Source organism: Pelodiscus sinensis, chromosome 5, assembly GCF_049634645.1.
Source record: "Pelodiscus sinensis isolate JC-2024 chromosome 5, ASM4963464v1, whole genome shotgun sequence".
NCBI classification, from domain to species: Eukaryota; Metazoa; Chordata; order Testudines; family Trionychidae; genus Pelodiscus; species Pelodiscus sinensis.
Window position 1 is genome coordinate 90,794,020 of NC_134715.1, and position 21,833 is coordinate 90,815,852.

Genomic DNA, 21,833 nt, shown 5'->3' on the forward strand with positions numbered 1-21,833 from the left:
TCATGTTATCTCATCAAACCATCCCCTTCATAAACCCATCTAGTTTAATCTTGAAACCAGATAGATCTTTTGCCCCCACTACTTCCCTTGGAAGGCCGTTCCAGAACTTCACTCCTCTAATGGTTAGAAACCTTCGTCTAATCTCAAGTCTAAACTTCCTACTAGCCAGTTTATATCCATTTGTTCTTGTGTCCACATTGGTATTAAACTTAAATAATTCCTCTCCCTCCCTGGTATTTATCCCTCTAATATATTTAAACAGTGCAATCATGTCCCCCCTCAGCCTTCTTTTGGTTAAAGTAAACAAGCCAAGCTCCTTGAGTCTCCTTTCATAAGACAGGATTTCCATTCCTCGGATCATCCTAGTGGCCCTTCTTTGTACCTGTTCCAGTTTGAATTCATCCTTCTTAAACATGGGAGAACAGAACTGCACACAGTATTCCAAATGGGGTCTCACCAATGCCTTGTATAATGGCACTAACACCTCCTTATCCCTACTGGAAATACCTCGCCTAATACATCCCAAGATCGTATTAGCCTTTTTCACGGCCATGTCACAATGGCGGCTCATAGTCATTCCATAATCAACCAGGACTCCAAGGTCCTTCTCCTCCTCCGTTACTTCCAACTGATGTGTCCCCAGCTTATAACTAAAATGCTTGTTATTAATCCCTAAATGCATAACCTTACACTTCTCACTATTAAATTTCATCCTATTGCTATCACTCCAATTTACAAGATCATCCAGATCTTCCTGTATGATATCCCGATCCTTTTCTGAATTGGCAATAGCTCCCAACTTTGTGTCATCTGCAAATTTTATTAGGACACTTCCACTTTTGGTGCCAAGATCAGCAATAAAAAGATTAAATAAAATTGGCCCCAAAACTGATCCCTGAGGAACTCCGCTAGTAACCTTCCTCCAACCTGACAGTTCACCTTTCAGTATGACCCGCTGTAGTCTCCCCTTCAACCAGTTGCTTATCCACCTCTCAACTTTCATATTAATCCCTATCTTTTCCAATTTAACCAATAATTCCCCATGTGGTACTGTATCAAATGCCTTACTAAAGTCGAGGTAGATTAGCTCCACTGCATTTCCTTTATCTAAAAATGCACAATGCAGGCATGCACAATGCAGGCATGATCCAATGGAAATTGCTGTTGAAAAGTTCTGATGTTGTGTGCCAAGGGTGTATGTGCACCTAGAGTGGGATCTCACAGGTAACAACATCTTGCAGAGCCACAGGTGTAACAAGGGTAAGTAGTTATCTTTTCTTCAAGGAAGACTCTGCATATTTCCACCTTTAGATGCATCCCTTAATGCCTCTGAGATTCAAGAACTTTTTATAAAGCAGTATCCTTTGGTGATGGGTAAGTGTTCTCTCCTCACCCAAAATATTTGAAACTAGGATTATAAAAGGTATGGGCATCTGAACCATTCCACTTTCTTCTTTTCAACAATCAGCTGTGGGTATGAGAACCTTCTGTTCATCCCTGGAATGAATTTTGAGGGTTTGAGACAAAATTCCCTTAGCATGTATATTACATTATAACTTATGTAGTTGCACATTTTGGTCCAGATCATCGGGTGTTGTCAAGGTGTACACAATGCAAGACCCAAAAGCAACTTTGATGTCTTCCACCTCCCACCCTAATTCTGAGGGCAGCTGAATGCTGGTTCAGTCCTCAGCATAAGTTAGAACATTCTCAGGGCTATTTTAATTTGTCTGCTATTAAAGGTTCTGTAGGGTTTCATTGTGCTGGCTGGAGATGGCCAGAACATAGTTCACTCTAGGCAAGCTCCCTTCTTCCCCCAACATACCTCCAACATATCCCATTTATCAATACTTGAGGCTAATTGAGTGCATCTTGCACCTAAGGTGACACCTCAAGCCCATAGAAGAAAGGAGCTGAATTGGTCAAGGATGCATTTCCTTTTTTAGTATCTTGCTCCAAATTTTGTATGCTATGAGAGGGCACTCATTAGGTGTTATTGGGTACTTCTTCATTGAAGGCTCCTACATCTCAGTGTGCCCTGGAATGTTATCTACAAGTGGAGATGTACAGAGAGAACACTCTCAAATGGTAAGTAACCAAATTTTATTCATGTGTGTCCTTAGTTTCATGAACAAGAAAGAAAAGCCAGAGGTAGGACAAGTAGATGCAATTATTTAATTACCTCTCATTTATATATAATAAGTATGATGAGTATCTATAAATATATGTGCATATAAATGCAAATTTTTCAAGTTTTTTATTTTGAATTAATGTATGAAAAAGTTGGTGATGATGATAATGAACCGTAATGTTATCTCTCTTCCAGCACTAGGAAAAGAATGTCTGTGATTGTTCGCACACCAACAGGAAAATTAAGACTCTACTGTAAAGGAGCTGTAAGGTTTATTTTATTTAAATTACCATAAAGGAATTTTAATTTCAGTTAATTTATAAATAAGAATGAGAGAAAATAATAGAAATGGTTACAGTGTGAAATTATTGCAAAATAAGCCAAAGTCAGATCATCTAAAATGATCAAATATACTTATTTTAATCGTGAATTTTCAATTTAATTAGCTAAATTAGGGTATGTCTACACTACAAAGTTAGTTAGAACTAACAGATGTTAGTTCGAATTAACTTTCATAGGCGCTACACTAGCGCTCCGTTAGTTAAAACTTAATTCGAACTAACGGAGCACTTAGTTCGAACTAGGTAATCCTCATTCCACGAGGATTAAGCCTAGTTCGAACTTACTAGTTCGAATTAAGGGCTGTGTAGACCCTTAATTCGAACTAGTGGGAGGCTAGCCCTCCCCAGGTTTCCCTGGTGGCCACTCTGGCCAACACCAGGAAAACTCTACTGCCCCCCTCCCGGCCCCGGACCCCTTAAAGGGGCACGGGCTCGCTACGATGCCCGTGCCAGGTGCAAGCCTGCCAGCACCCAGCCAGCAGACCCTGCAAATGGCTACCGTGGAATGAGGAGTAACAGTAGTTCGGACTAGGAAGCCTAGTCTGAACTACCTAGTTCGTGCCGCGTGTAGCCACACGGCACGGGGTTCGAACGAGCAGGGATTTAAAAATGGCGGCACCCAGTTTATGCAAATTCAAATCCCGGGCTTCATTTGCAAGTGCGGTATGCCTACATTACCCTCCTAGTTCGAACTAGGAGGGTAGCGTAGACATACCCCCAGTCTCTTTAGCCTCTCTTCATAGGGGACCTGTTCCCAACCCCTGATCATTTTAGTTGCCCTCCCCTCTTCCCTCTCTCTTCCCCTCTCCCACCTCCTTTTCCCAGTCTCCCACAGTTTTGTTCAATAAAGACAGATTCCATTTTTGAACACAATTGTCCTTTATTTTGTACATCAAGAAGAGGGGCTAGGGAAGGGTAAGTGGAAGGAGGTGAGGGAGGAATGGGGTACGTGCCCCCGATGGGGAGGACTGGGCTGGATCTGCGGGCTTCTGGGGGTGGAAGCTCTCCTGCAGCTCCCCAGTTGCCCCTTCTCCCCAGATGGCAGCCTGCGGCAAGTGCAGCCGGTCTGATGGCCGAGTGCTGTGATATGCCCAGTGTGGGTACTCCGGGCAATCCAAGCCAGGACTGCTTTGCAAGCGGGGCACCCTGAGAACTGTCTGTCCGGGGTGGGGGTCGGGACCCTTTAAGCACAGCCCTCGGCTAGCCTGAGATAGCAGCTCCACGCTCTAAGTCCTCCTCTGATGCCCTGCCGGCACTGCTTCCGGCCATCCTTAAGCCTGGTTCAGGGTCCACTTAATGTGGACGCGCTAGTTCGAATTAGCAAAACACTAATTCGAACTAGTTTTTAGTTCTACATGCGTTAGTTTGAATTAGCTTAGTTCAAATTAACTAATTCGAACTAAGTTAGTTCGAATTAACGTTGTAGTGTAGACGTACCCTTATATATTAAAATTATGTGCCAGAAGAAAGAGCTAAATTATGTGTTAGACTACATGCCTCTCTGGGAAAATAAGAACCCACCCCATTGTATATCTCTGCTTGGGATATCCAAACACTGTTCACTTAGGGTATGTCTACACTACCCTCCTAATTCGAACTAGGAGGGTAATGTAGGCATACCGCACTTGCAAATGAAGCCCGGGATTTGAATTTCCCGGGCTTCATTTGCATAAGCGGGGAGCCGCCATTTTAAAAACCTGCTGGTTCGAACCCCGTGCAGCGCGGCTACACGGGGCACGAACTAGGTAGTTCGAACTAGGCTTCCTAGTTCGAACTACCATTACTCCTCATTTCACGAGGAGTAACGGTAGTTCGAACTAGGAAGCCTAGTTCGAACTACCTAGTTCGTGCCCCGTGTAGACGCGCTGCACAGGGTTCGAACCAGCGGGGTTTTAAAAATGGCGGCTCCCCGCTTATGCAAATGAAGCCCAGGAAATTCAAATCCCGGGCTTCATTTGCAAGTGCGGTATGCCTACATTACCCCGCTAGTTCGAACTAGCGAGGTAGTGTAGACATACCCTTACTTATTCCTTCTCTGGGAATGGAAGAGAAGTGCTGGGGAATTGGTGAAGCCTTAACTCCACCCCTGTTTACTAGCCCAAGTAGCTGGGGAAGAAAACAAATAGGAGCTTACTGGTAATATTAAGTCAACAGTAAATTATTGTTCTCCTGAAGGCTCTGTCTACACTGCAGAGCTTTTTTGGGATACCAGAGTTATCCCAGAAAAGCTCTGCTGCATTCAAGGAATGCGTCTGCTTTTCTGAAAAAAATTCAGAAAAGCAGATGCATTTTTTCGGCATCCCTGTAAACCTTTCTCTATGAGTAAGAAGGGATGTGCTGAAAGTGGGGGGGGGGGGGGGGGGGGTTCTGACATTTTTGTCGTCTGTAGACAAAATGTCAGAAAAGCCTCTTTTGGAAGAAAATCAAAAAAAGATACACAAATTGTGGTTCACAATTTGCATATCTTTTTCCGACTTTTCCCTGCAGTGTAGACATAGCCTTGGAGCAAGGGAAGAACATATGTCTGAATCAGAAATTCACAATGCATCATAAAATGGTGCAGTTTGCATACCATGTGTTGTAAGTAATTCATCAAAGGAATTACTGATACATAATCTGAAATCCAGTTTTAAAACCCCTTCTTCAATGTTTATAAAAAAAATGAATACAAGATTGAGGATATTCCACATTTCCCATCCTTCTAAATGAAAATGAATGAAATAATGTCATTGTGTCACTCAATGCACAGCTTTTTTTGGCCAAATAGAAATAAGAATAAAAGCTACTAAGTATCAGTTTCACTCTGTACTTAATATTGGGGATGAGGAACATGAAGGGAAGAGCAATATGAGTAAAGTAGGTATGAAAGTGTAGAGAAATAAAAATATACAAAACCCAAAATAATTCCACAAGGTTCAGCAGTCTACAGCCCTTCAGAGCTCAGAAAGTCCTCTTCTTTTCTCCTCTTCAGAACAGAAATATACTTCTATTTGTGTTGCTTGGTCCTGAAGTACTTTGATGTAGTGTTACATATTTTTCTGCCTATTTTCCAGAATTTTTATTATTGTTGCCACATCAGTGAAACCTACTTGCTTTGTTTTATTGTACCTTCATTCTGTTTGCATTGTAGGATACAGTAATTTATGACCGTCTGGCAGAGAGTTCAAAATACAAGGAAATTACTTTAAAACATTTAGAGCAGTTTGCTACAGAAGGTGAGTAATATTGCTTGATATAAAACTAAATGTGAAATAAAACTTCTCAATTTCCATAAGTACTATAAAGGTTAGCTTGTATTATATATTGTTAGCCTTGATTATACATATATCTGTTAAACCCCTATAGCCTCCAAAATATGTCCCTTTCCTGAAGAGTATATGTTCACAAATAAGACAGATAAAACAGGTTTCTACCTAACTAGAAGCTTTTCAAATTCAGCTGTGCAGTTCACATGTATTATGGAGATACCGTAGGGATTCCATGAAATAAGGTTCCATTCCATAAATTGATCTCTTCCAACTTTTGACTTTTGGGAAGGAGAAGAAAGAGGTTAGAGGGGATGGGATAAGAATGATTTAGGAGCCACCACTGACAACTCCCAGGCTCAGGTTACAGAAAGCATCAGCCATTGTATATGTGCAGGAGGCTGTCACACTGAAATTCCCACCACCATCTCACTTTTGGTTCAGTGCCCATGGAAACTGAGGCCCACACACAGGATTACTACAAGATAGTAGAAATCACATGCAACATAACAAAGCAAATACAATCCCTTATTTCATCACATCTCTCTCCTCTTCGAGACTGAACTGAGCAGGGTCACTTAGCAAGTGGTCTGGGGAAGTTCAGGGCCCCTGCTCTGTGATAAAGCAATGGCTATGACATTATCACAGAGAGGCCATGCATCTATCCCTTGAGAGTTATGTGTGCTTTAAGGCTGCTTTACATCACAGGAGTGAATCCATTACTAATAATCAGTGACTGTAGGAGCCAACTGCCCACACTCACCTCATCTGTCTTGTCTCCTTATTCCCAGGGATCTAACACAGTCTTTCTCAAGATGAGTCCTCTTTGTTTACCCAAATGTATGTAGCCACAGAGCCGTGCTACTCCCATTGGCTCTGGTACACTGTTTCCCACGGCTCCTGTTGGCTGAAAACAGCAAACTGGAACCAATGGGAGTCATGAGGCACCGTGGCTACAGATTCTGCAGGTGAACAAAGTGGCATGATCCTGCTAGTGGCTTTCCCAAAGCAGGCCCACTTTGAGAAACATTGATATAGTAGAATCATCTCTCTAACCATTATTATGTGGCTATGGGAGGGATATAGGTGCCACATTTGGGTTCACAAATAAGAATCTGTGATCTGAAAAGGCAAGAAGTGCCTACTTTCATCAAACAATAGACACTTTAAACAAAATTAAAAATCACTAAAAAACGCCGTACTTTAGATGCAGTCAGAAAAACAACTTTGGCAATAGAAAATACTGATAACTCATATACCCTGTAGCTCTTTTATAGCACTTTTCATCTGTGATCTCAAAAGCACTTTACAAAGGAGGTGTAAGTATCATTATTCCATGTTAAACTGAGATATGGAGACACAAAGTGACTTTCTGGAGGTCACTCAACAGGCCCTTTGGTAGAGCCAAGAATAGAACCCAGGTGTCCTGAGTCCTAGTCCACTGGGCCATGCTACCTCCAAGATACTTGTGAGATTTTTCTGTGACTGATAGAGGAAAGCAAGTCAGGTATGGGTTATCACATTCTACAGTAGAATTAGTATTCTAATTCATCCATGAAACAGGAAAAGAATAGGTAAGGAGGAAATAATAAGGCTATTACAGGAAATTCAACTGCAGATTTTCGCCCTTTTAACTTCATATAATTTTAATAAAATGTTGTTTGTAAGTTCTTTAACAAAGTTAGCTTTTAATTAGTTTTTGATTTATTTTACTAAATGTTCATGTAACACATAAAACCAAATTAAGTTATCCATATTTAGTTGGGGAACCCCATTGGGTTGTAATGGTCCTCCCCACTAGGTGCCCTAACACTGAATGTGAAGCATAAATAGTCTATTGTTAACTCCTTTTGCAAAACAAATTTCAGGATTTTTTGGTTGTGTGGTAGGAAATGTAAATTAACTTCACTTGTTCCAGAGGAAGTCTAGAGTGCCTTTTCCCTGCTTTGTTCCCAGATGGGACTATGGCTCCAGGAGACTCTTATCCCATTCACAATAGTATCTCTAAGGAGTGCAGTAGTGATGGACATGGTTAGTTTAGTTGCTGACCTGATGGGTGGCATTATCACCACAGCCAGGATTCTGCTGGTATTACTCACTCATGCTCTCCACACAGGATGCTCTTCTCCCTCATCTCTCTAGGCATTTCCTCCCAGTGAGGGAGAAAAAGTAGATCTGTATATCTTGATTACTTATATGACCCCTATTGCCACAGTAAGTGAGTGGCTCATAATCTTGCATATCTTTATCCTCACAATACCCCTCTGAGGTAAAGTACTATTATCCCCATTTTACAGATAGAGATGTGAGAGGCTAAGTACCTTTCCCATGGTCATACAGAAAGTCTCTGGTGGAAAAAGGACTTGAACCCCAGTATTATTAATCTTGTCTCTCAGTCTGTCTTTTGAGTCCATGCTCTCATAAGAACGGCCGTACTGGGTCAGACCAAAGGTCCATCTAGCCCAGTATCCTGTCTACCGACAGTGGCCAGCACCAGGTGCCCCAGAGAGGGTGGGCCGAAGACAATGATCAAGCGATTTGTCTCCTGCCATCCCTCTCCAACCTCTGACAAACAGAGGCCAAGGACACCATTTTATCCCCTGGCTAATAGCCTTTTATGGACCTAACCTCCATGAAATTATCTAGCTTCTCTTTAAACTCTATTATAGTCCTAGCCTTCACAGCCTCCTCTGGCAAGGAGTTCCACAGGTTGACTACACGCTGTGTGAAGAAGAACTTTCTTTTATTAGTTTTAAACCTGCTCCCCAATAATTTCATTTGGTGTCCTCTAGTTCTTCTATTTAGGGAACTAATAAATAACTTTTCTTTATCTGCCCTCTCTACACCACTCATGATTTTATATACCTCTATCATATCCCCCCTCAATCTCCTCTTTTCTAAACTGAAAAGGTTTCGCTTTAACCTCTCCTCATATGGGACCCGTTCCAAACCCTTAATCATTTTAGTTGCCCTTTTCTGAACCCTTTCCAAGGCCAAAATATCTTTTTTGAGGTGAGGAGACCACATCTGTACACAGTATTCAAGATGTGGGCGTACCATAGTTTTATACAGGGGCAGTAAGATATTCTGGGTCTTATTTTCTATCCCTTTCTTAATAATTCCTAGCATCCTATTTGCCTTTATGACCGCCACTGCACACTGCATGGAAGTTCTCAGAGAACTGTCCACGATAACTCCAAGATCTCTTTCCTGATTTGTCGTAGCCAAATTAGCCCCCATCATACTGTACGTATAGTTGGGGTTATTTTTCCCGATGTGCATTACTTTACACTTATCCACATTAAATTTCATTTGCCATTTTGTTGCCCAATCACTCAGTTTGGTGAGATCTTCTTGGAGTCCCTCACAGTCTGCTTCTGTCTTGACTATCCTAAACAGTTTTGTATCATCTGCAAACTTTACTACCTCACTGCTTACCCCTTTCTCAAGATCATTTATGAATAAGTTAAAAAGGATTGGTCCCAGGACTGACCCTTGGGGGACGCCACTAGTTACCCCTCTCCAATCTGAAAATTTACCATTTATTCCTACCCTTTGTTTCCTGTCTTTTAACCAGTTCTCAATCCAAGAAAGGACCTTCCCTCTTATCCCATGGCCATGTAATTTACACAAGAGCCTTTGGTGAGGGACCTTGTCAAAGGCTTTCTGAAAATCCAAGTATACTATATCTACTGGATCCCCCTTGTCTGCATGTTTGTTAACCCCTTCAAAGAACTCTAACAGATTAGTAAGACAGGATTTCCCTTTACAGAAACCATGTTGACTTTTGTCCAATAAATTATGTTCTTCTACATGCTTCACAATTTTATTCTTTGCTATTGTTGCGACTAATTTGCCCGGTACTGAAGTTAGACTTACCGGTCTGTAATTGCCAGGATCACCTCTAGAGCCCTTTTTAAATATTGGTGTCACGTTGGCTACCTTCCAGTCATTAGGTACGGAAGCTGATTTAAAGGATAGGTTAAAATCCACAGATAATAGCTCAGCAATTTCCCATTTTAGTTCTTTTAGAACCCTTGGATGAATGCCATCCGGTCCCGGAGATTTGTTAACATTAAGTTTTTCTATTTGTTCCAAAACCTCCTCTAATGACACTTCAATCCGGGACAGTTCCTCAGATTCATCACCCACAAAGGACAGTGCAGATTCAGGAATCTCCCCAACGTCCTCAGCCGTGAAGACTGAAGCAAAGAAATCATTTAGTTTCTCCGCAATGGCTTTATGGTACTTGATTGCTCCTTTTATAGCTCGATCATCTAGGGGACCTACAGGTTTTTTAGCTGGCTTCCTGCTTCTAATGTACTTAAAAAACATTTTGTTGTTTCTTTGAGAGCTTTTGGCTAGCTGTTCCTCAAAATCTTTTTTTGCTTTTCTTATTACATTTTTACACTTGATTTGACAGTGTTTATGTTCCTTTCTATTTATCTCACTAGGATTGGACTTCCACTTCTTAAAAGATACCTTTTTGTCCCTCACTGCTTCTTTTACATGGTGGTTAAGCCACGGTGACTCTTTTTTAGGTCTCTTGCTATGTTTTTTAATTTGGGGTATACATTTAAGTTGGGCCTCTATTATGGTGTCTTTAAAAAGTTTCCATGCAGGTTTCAGGGATTTGGCTCTAGTCTCTGTGCCTTTTAATTTCTGTTTAACTAACCTCCTCATTTTTGTGTAATTCCCCTTTTTGAAATTAAATGCCAGGGTGCTGAACTGCTGAGGTGTTCTTCCCACCACAGGAATGTTGAATGTTATTATATTATGGTCACTATTCCCAAGCGGTCCTGTAATGGTTATATCCTGGACCTGATCCTGCACTCCACTCAGGACTAAATCGAGTATTGCCTCTCCCCTTGTGGGTTCCTGCACTAGCTGCTCCAAGAAGCAGTCATTTAAGCCATTGAGAAATTTTATCTCCGCTTCTCTTCCTGAGGTGACATGTATCCAGTCAATATGGGGGTAATTAAAATCCCCCATTATTATAGAGTTCTTTATTTTGGTAGCCTCTCTAATCTCCCTCAGCATTTCAATGTCAGTATCGCTGTCCTGGTCAGGTGGTTGGTAATATATCCCTACTCTCCCTTTCTTCCCCTTCCTTTCTGTGTGGAGTGTTTGAGTACCTGAGTGCAAGTTTAAAATTTCTGTACTCACTTAATCTTATTGAGCTGATGGATTTTAAAGTTGCCCTGACACACTCATGCACTCCACACAGAAAAAAACAACAGTGGTCCTTGCTCCCTGAAAGTTTCCTAATCTTCCTCTCCATTATTCTTAAACCTTGTAATACCTTGTAACATGCCCATCTTATTAAAATCACCGTGATCAACATCCACTCTTTCTAAGAGAAATCTCTTACTTTCAGGAACTTACTAGTTTTACCTGTTTGCACCATTTATAGAGTAATTATTATAGTACATCTTAAACTTTGTGCAAAAACCCTGTACCTCAAAACCTTATAAATAGGATTAAGAACTAACAGAAAAAAATATATTCAAGAAACTCTTTTTTGTTTGTTTCTCCAAAAAAACTTCACTTATGTCCACACTGCAATTGTGTTCTTTTGAAAAAAAATCAAAAGAACAGAGGGGTTTTTCCGACATTGGTAAATCTCTTTCAAGGAGGAAGAAGGCTTTTTCTTTTGGAAAAAGCCATGTGTGGACAGGGAAGAGGGAGTTCTTTCAAAAAAAGAAGAAAGAGGAAAAAGCACAGGAGCCCTGGTGGCCACACCATCCATAGTGATCACAGCTTAAATGCGAGATAGCATCCATTCAGTGTGGATGCTATCTTTCAAAAAAGCAGATCACTTTTTTGATGCACTTTGGCAGTGTGGACATTCTCTTCTGGAAAAGCGTCTTCTAAAAGAAGCATGCAGTCTAGATGTAGCCTGAGAGTATTACACTAGGAAGGAATACTAAAGTAGAAATAGGCTATGGAAATAAACAAATCTATTCAGATAGGGTATGTCTACACTACAAAGTTAGGGTATGTCTACACTACAAAGAACTACATCCGTTAGTTCGAACTAACTTTAATAGGCGCTACACTAGCGCTCCGCTAGTTCGAATTTAATTCGAACTAGCGGAGCGCTTAGGTTGAACTAGGAAGACCTCATTTTACGAGGATTAAGCCTAGTTCGAACTAGTGGGAGGCTAGCCCTCCCCAGGTTTCCCTGGTGGCCACTCTGGCCAACACCAGGGAAACTCGTCTGCCCCCCTCCCGGCCCCGGACCCCTTAAAGGGGCACGAGCTGGCTACGGTGCCCGTGCCAGGTGCAAGCCTGCCAGCACCCAGCCAGCAGACCCTGCACCTGGCACGGATCGAGCCACCCACCTGATGCCCCCCAAGCCCTCCTCCTCTTCCCGGGACCAGGCTGGCGGCTCCTGGGAGATTGCCCGGGACCGCAAGAGGTGGGCACCCGCCTGGGCTAGTGTGGACATCATGGACCTCATCCACTACCTCCGCACTAGGCACAGGAAAGTGGCTGACTAGGGCAGGAGAGCTGCCAGCCTGGCCACCCAGGAGCAGGTATGCATGAAAATCAAGGTGGTCCACTGAGACCCCCGACCCTGAGCCCTGAGCTTACAATGGCCGTCCTGGGTCAGACCAAAGGTCCATCTAGCCCAGTAGCCTGTCTGCCGACAGCGGCCAACACTAGGGACCCTGGAGGGGATGGACCGAAGACAGTGACCAAGCCATTTGTCTCGTGCCATCCCTCTCCAGCCTTCCACAAACCTTGGGCAGGGACACCACTCCTACCCCCTGGCTAATACCACTCCATGGACCCAACCTCCATGACTTGCTCTCACTTCCCTTTAAATTCTGTTCTAGTTCTAGCCTTCACAGCCTCCTGCAGCAAGGAGTTCCACAGGTTGACTCTTTGCTTTGTCAAGAACAACTTTCTGTTACTAGTTTGAAGCCTGCTACCCATGCCTTTCCTTTGGTGTCCTCTAGTCCTTCTTTATGGGAACTAATGATGAATTTTTCTGTATGCACCCTCTCCACCCAACTCCTGCTTTTAGAGACCTCTATCCTGTCCCCCCTCCGTCTCCTCTTTTCTAAGCTGAAAAGTCCCAGTCTCTTTAGCCTCTCTTCATATGGGACCTGTTCCCAACCCCTGATCATTTTAGTTGCCCTCCCCTCTCCCAGCCTCTCTCTTCTCCTCTCCCACCTCCTTTTCCCAGACTCCCCCAGTTTTGTTCAATAAAGACAGATTCCATTTTGGAAGACACGTTATCTTTATTTTGTACATGAAGAAGAGGGGCTAGGGAAGGGTAAGTGGAAGGAGGTGAGGGAGGAATGAGGTACGAGCTCCCGATGGGGAGGACTGGGCTGGCTCTGCGGGCTTCTGGGGGTGGAAGCTCTCCTGCAGCCCCCCAATTGCCCCCTCTCCCCAGATGGCAGCCTGCGGCAAGTGCAGCCGGTCTGATGTCCGAGTGCTGTGATGTGCCCAGTGTGGGTACTCCAGGCAATCCAAGCCAGGACTGCTTTGCAAGCAGGACACCCCTGAGAACTGTCTGTCCAGGGTGGGGGTCGGGACCCTTTAAGCACAGCCCTCGGCTAGCCTGAGACAGCATCTCCACGCTCTAAGTCCTCCTCTGATGCCCTGCCAGCACTGCTTCCGGCCATCCTTAAGCCTGGTTCAGGGTCCACTTAATGTGGACATGCTAGTTCGAATTAGCAAAATGCTAATTCGAACTAGTTTTTTAGTCTGGATCCGTTAGCTTAGTTCGAATTAACGTTGTAGTGTATACGTACCCAAAGCTAGTAGTGTAGCAGTGTAATGAGTAAATCTTTTTAGCTGCAATGATGTCAGAGTTGCTTAGAAACTTTCAAAAATGTATTAGACAGAACAGCTGAAAGGTAACACAATGTGAATGTCTGCCTTCCATATCTAGGGTATTTGTTTGAATCAAGGCTATACAGCTAGTTGCTGAAAAGTGTTTGTTAGTGGATAATCCATATGAAATGAGTTCAGGGTCTCAGTCTAGTTCTTAGTGGATAATTGTCTTCCTCCAGATCAACAGCATAATTGGTAATCTCAGTAGAGAGATTGGGGGTTGAGCTGACATAAAAAATAAATGTTTGTTCCTCCTCAAGACTTAATATACTTCCGTGTCCTTGTAGGGAAGTGGGCGCTGCTGTCCTGCATCTCTGATGTCTTTTTCTCTAAACCGGTCTATCAGTGCCTTTTCACAAGTACTGAATTCACTTGTTTTTTTAAAGGTTTTCTCCACTCTAATGCATTAAAGAAAAATTCAGTATTTATGATCACACCAAATTTAAATGCTGCCAATGATATTACATTATTCCTTTCATGTTTCCGTTCATGTGGCAATACAGTATGTTCTTGGCATTTGCTACACGTATTTGCTGCATCGTTCAAAAATGAAGTGGCTAGCATTGCTGGCACTTACATTTAAGCATTTAATAAATTTCTGTGTTAATATACATCTATGTGAATGGAGAACTGTATAATTCTCTGTGGTCTTGTTGCAATCCAGCAAGAAGCAGACTCTTGAGTAAGAGTCTCAATTTTTCATCAAGATATTTTGCAAATTAGCTAGTAAATTTATTTTAAAAAATTTAAGTTTGGATTCTGGAGAATAGCAAATTCCTTGAAAAATGCCAGCTCTGTAGATATTCCACATACACTGGTTGCTGTTTTCACATTTCGTCATCTGATTGGTTAACTGTGAAAAGATTTTTTTGAAAGATTTTAATATTCAAGTTATACAATCCTTTTTACCTTTTTCTCTCCCATTTGTTTTTCTGGACCTAGCTCATGAAGTTTTTCTTATGAGAAAAATTCAGTCCATTTCTCAGTGTAATCCTTTTGCCATGTGGTACTGACAGTAATAGGGCCCGGATTCAATATCTATTAACATTATAAACAGAATTGATTTAAGCCTCCACCCATTAATTTGGAAAAACTCAACACTATCCCTGGGCACCTCTAAAAGTCAATACTTTCCAACTCATAAACCCAGTCTGTTTATAAGCGTTTGACTAATGTACTTACAAATGAGCTAATCGCAAGAGTACATAAACCTATACTGGTTAGCATTATTAATTAATCTCTTAAGAGTTTACGTTTTATACCCTTTAATAAATACGTGATGTCATTGCCAGTTACTGACTTCAGCCAAAAAACATTTGAGACAGTTCACCCTGATTTTCAATATTAATCCAAATAAAATATACAAGCTTCTTTCTTCCCAAGGCCTTTCTTCCTTACTTTTCCCCCTTCCTCCCTCTGATCAACAGCTTTTTTCATTGCACCTTATTTCACATAGTTGATAATACTGCTGTGTGGAGATACAAGGTCCATGCTGTCTCCTTTTGAAATTTATTCTTTTTCTCTTATTGAAAGCCATTTTCAGTCACCCCTGATTTCCTTTTAGAAACTTCTCCTTATTTCATTAGTTCTTTGATGTAGGGAGACTGTCTGCTTCATTCCTTTTGACCTGATAAGGTATTCTCTCTACTTCTGAGTTAGGCCTTTTCATTAGAACACGTATACAGTAAAACTCCATTGGTCTGGCATCTGATGGTCCGGCACCATCAGGAACCCGGAAGTGCTCTGGGCATCTGGACCATTGGAGCTGCTCTGCCCCCAGCACCCCCGATTCAGCCGCTGCTGAAACTGACCAGCGGCTGACTCCGGGAAGCCCGAGGCAGAGCTGCTCTGCCCCGGGCTTCCCGGAGTCAGCCGCTGGTCAGTTTCAGCAGTGGCTGATTTGGGGACGCCTGGGGCAGAGCAGCTGGGGTGCTGTCGGGTTGGTCCGGTAGCGCCGCCCATTAGTGCTGTGGGACCAACCCAGCAGCACCCCAGCTGCTCTGCCCCAGGCGTCCCCAAGAGCAACTGAGGTGCTGCCGGGTTGATCTCGCAGCGCCAAGGGGTGGTGCTACCGGATCAACCCGGCAGCACCCCAGCTGCTCTGCCGCCGGCATCTGGATTCAGCTGCTGCTGAAACTGACCAGCAGCGGCTGAATCGGGGACACCTGGGGCAGAGCCGGACTATCGGAAGGGAGGGGCTATGAAGGGTCTGGGGTGGCATCCCCCCCACACCACTCAAGACCCCTCATAATCCCCCCTTCCGATAGTCCGGCATATTTGATAATCCCTCACCCCCTGGGTCCTAAAGGTGCTGGATTATCGGAAGTTTACAGTACATTTCCTTAACCAAACGTAAGCTAAGGAAATTGTTCAGCCCCTAGCCATAGCCAGCCCTAGCCACCATGAACAGAGGCTCTTACTGCATTTAAAATGCAGAGCTGTAGCTTGGGTGACTCCCGGAGCCAGTGTGAGCCAGACTGCTCCGTCCAAGCTCCAGCCAGCTCCAGGAGCTACCCTTGCTGCAACTCTGCAGAGCAGCTCCTTGTTGACTAATCATGTAGTCAATACAGATTGTGTCAACTACACGATTAGCCAGATAACTGCAATTTAACATCTTTATGGTGCACACACACACACCTAACTTGGGCTATGTCTACACTACCCCCCTAGTTCGAACTAGGGGGGGTAATGTAGTCATACGGAGTTGCAAATGAAGCCCGGGATTTGAATTTCCCGGGCTTCATTTGCATAAAGCCGGCCGGCGCCATTTTTAAGTGCCGGCTAGGTCGGACCCCGTGCCGCGCGGCTACACGCGGCACGGACTAGCTAGTTCGGATTAGGCTTCCTAATCCGAACTAGCTGTACACCTCGTTTGGAAGCCTAATCCGAACTAGCTAGTCCGTGCCGCGTGTAGCCGCGCGGCACGGGGTCCGACCTAGCCGGCACTTAAAAATGGCACCGGCCGGCTTTATGCAAATGAAGCCCGGGAAATTCAAAGCCCGGGCTTCATTTGCAACTCTGTATGACTACATTACCCACCCTAGTTCGAACCAGAGGGGTAGTGTAGACATACCCTTGGAATGGATATGAGGAACACATCTCAAAGAACACCAGTTATGGAAGGTAACCATCTCTTGTTTGAATTCCCTCAACAGGCATTTCCATTAATCTTAACTGTATATTTCCTGGGTTGTGAGATAATTACAACATTTCAGTATTGCATTTTATTGTAAATTACTGATACATTACTCTCAAGCTTAAATCCATTTTAAATTGTTTTGGTCTATGAACATATATATATATACACACAGACACACATATTATATCCACACAAATAATTACAAATAAAGAAAACCCATTTGTCAAGTTTTCTGCTTAGAAGGGTTATTAATTTTCCAGTTAATTGTGATCGTGTGAATAGAGAACACTTTTTTGGTATACAATGAATATGTTTTTTTATAAATTAGGATTAATATTTTGTAAATGTCTTGTACATACTCCATTACTTAAATGAGCCCCAGTGCATATGCACAAGTCAGATAGGTGCGCATGTGTTTATGTAAACCCATCTTTGTACATGATATATTGTATATGCAGCTCACACAATTTAATATTTTGAGATATTTGAGCCTAATATTGTAGGTTTTTAAAAAAATCTGTAAATGTGACAAGAAAAAACAGATTTTTTTATAAATTGGAAAATCAACTTTTCTTCACAAAAGATAAATTAAGTTCGATAAAATAATGCTTACTATTAATATTGTTTTAAAGTTATATTTCCATAATTTACAAATTGTGAGCACGGGATCATTTGAAATGAATTACCTTGAAAATATTAATTCTTCATATTATTGCATATGGTGGGACATAATTCATAATTTGAAGATTCATTGTTAGTTTTTAAATGTTCTGATTTTGCACATATATATGTTAAGACAATTATAAAATAAAGATGGATATCTTAGAAAAAGCTATAAATTGTTTCTTGCTGATTTAAAGTATTAATTTAGGAAACAACAACTATCATAGAATCTCATAGACCACTAAAACAGGAAGGGACCTTGAGGGGTCATCAAGTCTAGTCCCCTGCTCCCATGGCAAGACCAAGCACTTTCTAGATCATCCCTGATAAATCTCTGTCTAAACTGCTCTTAAATATCTCCAGTGATGGAGCTTCCACAACCTCCCTAGGCCATTTATTTCAGAGGCAACCACCCTAGGCAATTTATACCACCCTGATAGTTAGGACATTTTTCCTAATGTCCAACCTAACCCTCCCTTGCAGCAGTTTAAGCCCATTGCTTCTTGTCTTATCATCAGAGGCCAAGTATACGAGTAGGGGGTCGGTCAGCCCGCTCCAGTCAGATGCAGGCGTGGCCGCCCCCCCTCATGTTTCCCCACTCAGGGTAAATCCTCAGTCTCCTTGGTTTATCCTCCCCCAGCGCCTGACGCGGGTTTTGTGTGTTATTGCCGGGATGTGAGAGTAGGGGGGCCCGGGCCCACCCTCTCTCACGGGCCCCAGCCCAGGGCCCTAAGGACAGGGTCACTAGATCTTGCCCAGCCGGCGGAGCTAATGCCTGCAACTCACCAGCTCACGGGCTCCAAGCCCCGCCCTGGGCTACTTCCTACCTCCGAGCGACTCCGTTCCCGGGAGTTTCCTCCCCGGGCATCCTGCCTTCCAAGCTTCCCTCTCCCTCGGGGGTCCCCTCTTCCTGGTTACCTCCTCCTTTCCCCTGGCGTCCTCCTCTCCAGTTGCCTCCTCCTTTCCTCTGGGCGTCCTTCCACCCGGCTTTAAAATCCCACACCGGCGTCGTGCTCGGCGTGACATTTCCAGCCACCCACCCCCCAGCCGGCGCCTAGCTCTGCCCTGTCTCAGGGCGCCGGCCGGCACGTCTCTCTGGCTCTGCCCCTGCCTCTCAGCTGAGTGGCGGCAGCCGTACAGAGGCCGCACACCGCCCGCGCTTCCTGGTCGGCCCCCAGGAGTGCAAGCGGGGTCAGTGCAGAGCGGGTCTGCCTCCGCGGGGTGGAGGCTGCCCGTCCTGTCACACCAAGCAAAACAATTTTTCTCCTTCCTCCTTGTAATACTCTTTTAGATACTTGAAAACCCCCTCAGTCTTATCTTTTCTGAATTAAACAAGCCCAGTTCTTTCAGTCTTCCTTCATAGGTCATGTTTTCTAGATCTTTAATCATTTTTGTTGTTCTTCTCTGGACCTTCTCCAATTTCTCCACATATTACTTGAAGGCTACGTCTACACTGGCATGATTTTCCAAAAATGCTTTTAACGGAAAAGTTTTTCCGGAAAAGCACGTCTAGATTGGCAGGATGCTTTTCCGCAAAAGCATTTTCGCGATCAGGGCTTTTTTGCGGAAAACAGTACTGTGCTGTTTACACTGGCCCTCTTGCGCAAATGATTTGCGTAAGAGGGCTTTTTCCCAAACGGGAGCAGCACAATATTTCCGCAAGAACACTGATGATCTTACATGAGATCGTCAGTGTTCTTGCGGAAATTCAAATGGCCAGTGTAGACAGCTGGCAAGTTTTTCCGCAAAATCATCTGATTTTGCGGAAAAAGCTTGCCAGTCTAGACACAGCCGAAATGTGATGCCCAGAACTGGACATAATACTCCAACTGAGTAGATCAGAGCAGAAGAATGACTTCTTGTATCTTGCTTTTTTTGCAACAGTATCTCACTGTTGACTCATATTTAGCTAATGATCCACTATAACCTTTTCTGCAGTACTCCTTCCCAGACAGTTGCTTCCCATTCTGTAAGTGTGAAACTGATTGTTCCTTCCTAAGTGAGTACTTCATACTTGTCCTTATTAAACTTCATCCTATTTACCTCAGACCTTTTCTCCAGTTTGTCCAGATCATTTTGAGTTATTCCCCTATCCTCCAATTCACTTGCAACCCCTCCCAACTTGGTGGTATCTGCAAACTTAATAAGCATACTCTTTATGCCAATATCTAAATCGTTGATGAGGATATTGAACAGAACCAGTACCAAAACAGACTCCTGTGGTAAACATCAGGGATTTGTTCCCATTGACTATATTGATATTGGTATGCTGGTACACGTAGATAATACAATCTTGTATTCTTGAAGCAATGTGCTTTTGTGACATTCACCAGTGAGTTTTTCTTTTATCTGTTTATTCATAGCAAATGTAGCTTTCTAACTATATATTGTTAGCACCACATGGAAATTACTAATTTCTAAATGTTGATTGCTATTCTTACAATCTGTTTACTATTTAGGTTTAAGAACTCTTTGTTTTGCTGTTGCTGAGATATCAGAAAGTGAATATCAAGAGTGGCTAGATGTCTATCATCGAGCTTCAACATCTGTACAAAACAGAGCCCTGAAACTTGAGGAGAGTTATGAACTAATTGAAAAAGTAGGTAGAGATGTCTGGTTTTATTTATGTTCTTGTCATTTTAGTACATAAAGCTCAAATTTTCATTTAAGGTTAAGACTTGGACAGAATATTATTTATGTGGTATGATTATTATAGTTTTCAGAGTTTGATTTAGAACATCATCTGATGAAGTAAAGTTTGTTTCAAATGACTTTATTTATTAAATGACAACAATAAAATAAGTATTTTTTTTAGCTGTACATTTTCTATAAAGCATATACTGTGATGATTTATGTCATCCTCTGTGTTTTAACTTATAGCAGAGGTCAAAATAATGTGTTTTGTGAGTAATAATTATCCTTCTTTTATATATTCTCTCTGTAACATCATTACAGCAGTGAGCAATAACCAGCTTGTGAGCCAGTCACAGTTCACCAAGGATAGCCCCTGGCAGGCCACCAGCACTTTATTTACCTGTACCTCCACAAGGGTGGCCACTTGAAGCTTCCATTTGCCATGGATTTCTGCTTCCAACCAATGGGAGCTGCAAGAAGTGATGTGGACTGGGACACCACTTCCCACGCCTTCCATTGCCCATGAACAATGATCCATGGCCAACGGGAGCTTCAAGCAGCTGTACCTGTGGAGGTACAAGTAGATAAAGCACCAGCAGCCCAGTAGGGGTTAACCATGGCAAGCCGCATCTGGCTTATTACCCAGCCCTGCAACAAGACATGGTGTAACTTTCTGAAGTTATGTAGCACATTAAATGGTCTTTCCTCAGGATCTATCACATATTGTCTAACCTGATATCCCTGCCTATTAACAAGGCTGCCTGAAATGCCTGGGTGAAAGCCATGTTAGAGCTAGGTGCTCTGTCAGTCATGGCTTCAAGACACAAATGAAGCTGAGGGAAAAGCACCTCCACCAATATATCTTCATGGCTTTTAGACCAGTGTTGGAGCCATCTCAAGGTATGTCTACACTACAAAGTTAGTTCGAACTAACAGACATTAGTTCGAACTAACTTCCATAGGCGCTACACTAGCGCTCCGTTAGTTCGAATTTAATTCCACGAGGATTAAGCCTAGTTCGAACTAGCTAGTTCGAATTAAGGGGTGTGTAGCCCCTTAATTCGAACTAGTGGGAGGCTAGCCCTCCCCAGGTTTCCCTGGTGACCACTCTGGCCAACACCAGGGAAACTCTACTGCCCCCCTCCCGGCCCCGGACCCCTTAAAGGGGCACGGGCTGGCTACGGTGCCAGGTGCAAGCCTGCCAGCACCCAGCCAGCAGACCCTGCACCTGGCACGGATCGAGCCAGCCACCCGATGCCCCCCAAGCCCTCCCCCTCTTCCCGGGACCAGGCTGGCGGCTCCCAGGAGCTTGCCCGGGACCGCAAGAGGCGGGCACCCGCCTGGGCTAGTGCGGACATCGTAGACCTCGTCCACGACCTCCGCACTAGGCACAGGAAAGTGGCCGGCTTGGGCAGGATAGCTGCCAGCCTGGCCACCCAGGAGCAGGTGTGCAAGAGAATCAAGGGGGTCCACTGAGACCCCCGACCCTGAGCCCTGAGCTTACAATGGCCGTCCTGGGTCAGACCAAAGGTCCATCTAGCCCAGTAGCCTGTCTGCCGACAGCGGCCAACACTAGGGACCCTGGAGGGGATGGACCGAAGACAGTGACCAAGCCATTTGTCTCGTGCCATCCCTCTCCAGCCTTCCACAAACCTTGGGCAGGGACACCACTCCTACCCACTGGCTAATACCACTCCATGGACCCAACCTCCATGACTTGCTCTCACTTCCCTTTAAACTCTGTTCCAGTTCTAGCCTTCACAGCCTCCTGCAGCAAGGAGTTCCACAGGTTGACTCTTTGCTTTGTGAAGAACAACTTTCTGTTACTA

General features: G+C 43.6%; 1 protein-coding gene across 6 annotated transcripts in view; it reads left to right on the top strand.

Moving 5' to 3' along the window:
• ATP8A1 (ATPase phospholipid transporting 8A1) overlaps positions 1 to 21,833 on the top strand; it is a 225,167-nt gene that overhangs the window by 126,901 nt on the left and 76,433 nt on the right. For all 6 annotated transcript variants that reach the window (XM_006111916.4, XM_075930509.1, XM_006111917.4 and 3 more), the window contains 3 exons: positions 2,327 to 2,396; positions 5,603 to 5,687; positions 19,830 to 19,969. In XM_006111916.4, the coding sequence (XP_006111978.1) occupies positions 2,327 to 2,396; positions 5,603 to 5,687; positions 19,830 to 19,969 (295 nt within the window). The remainder of the gene's footprint in view (positions 1 to 2,326; positions 2,397 to 5,602; positions 5,688 to 19,829; positions 19,970 to 21,833) is intronic.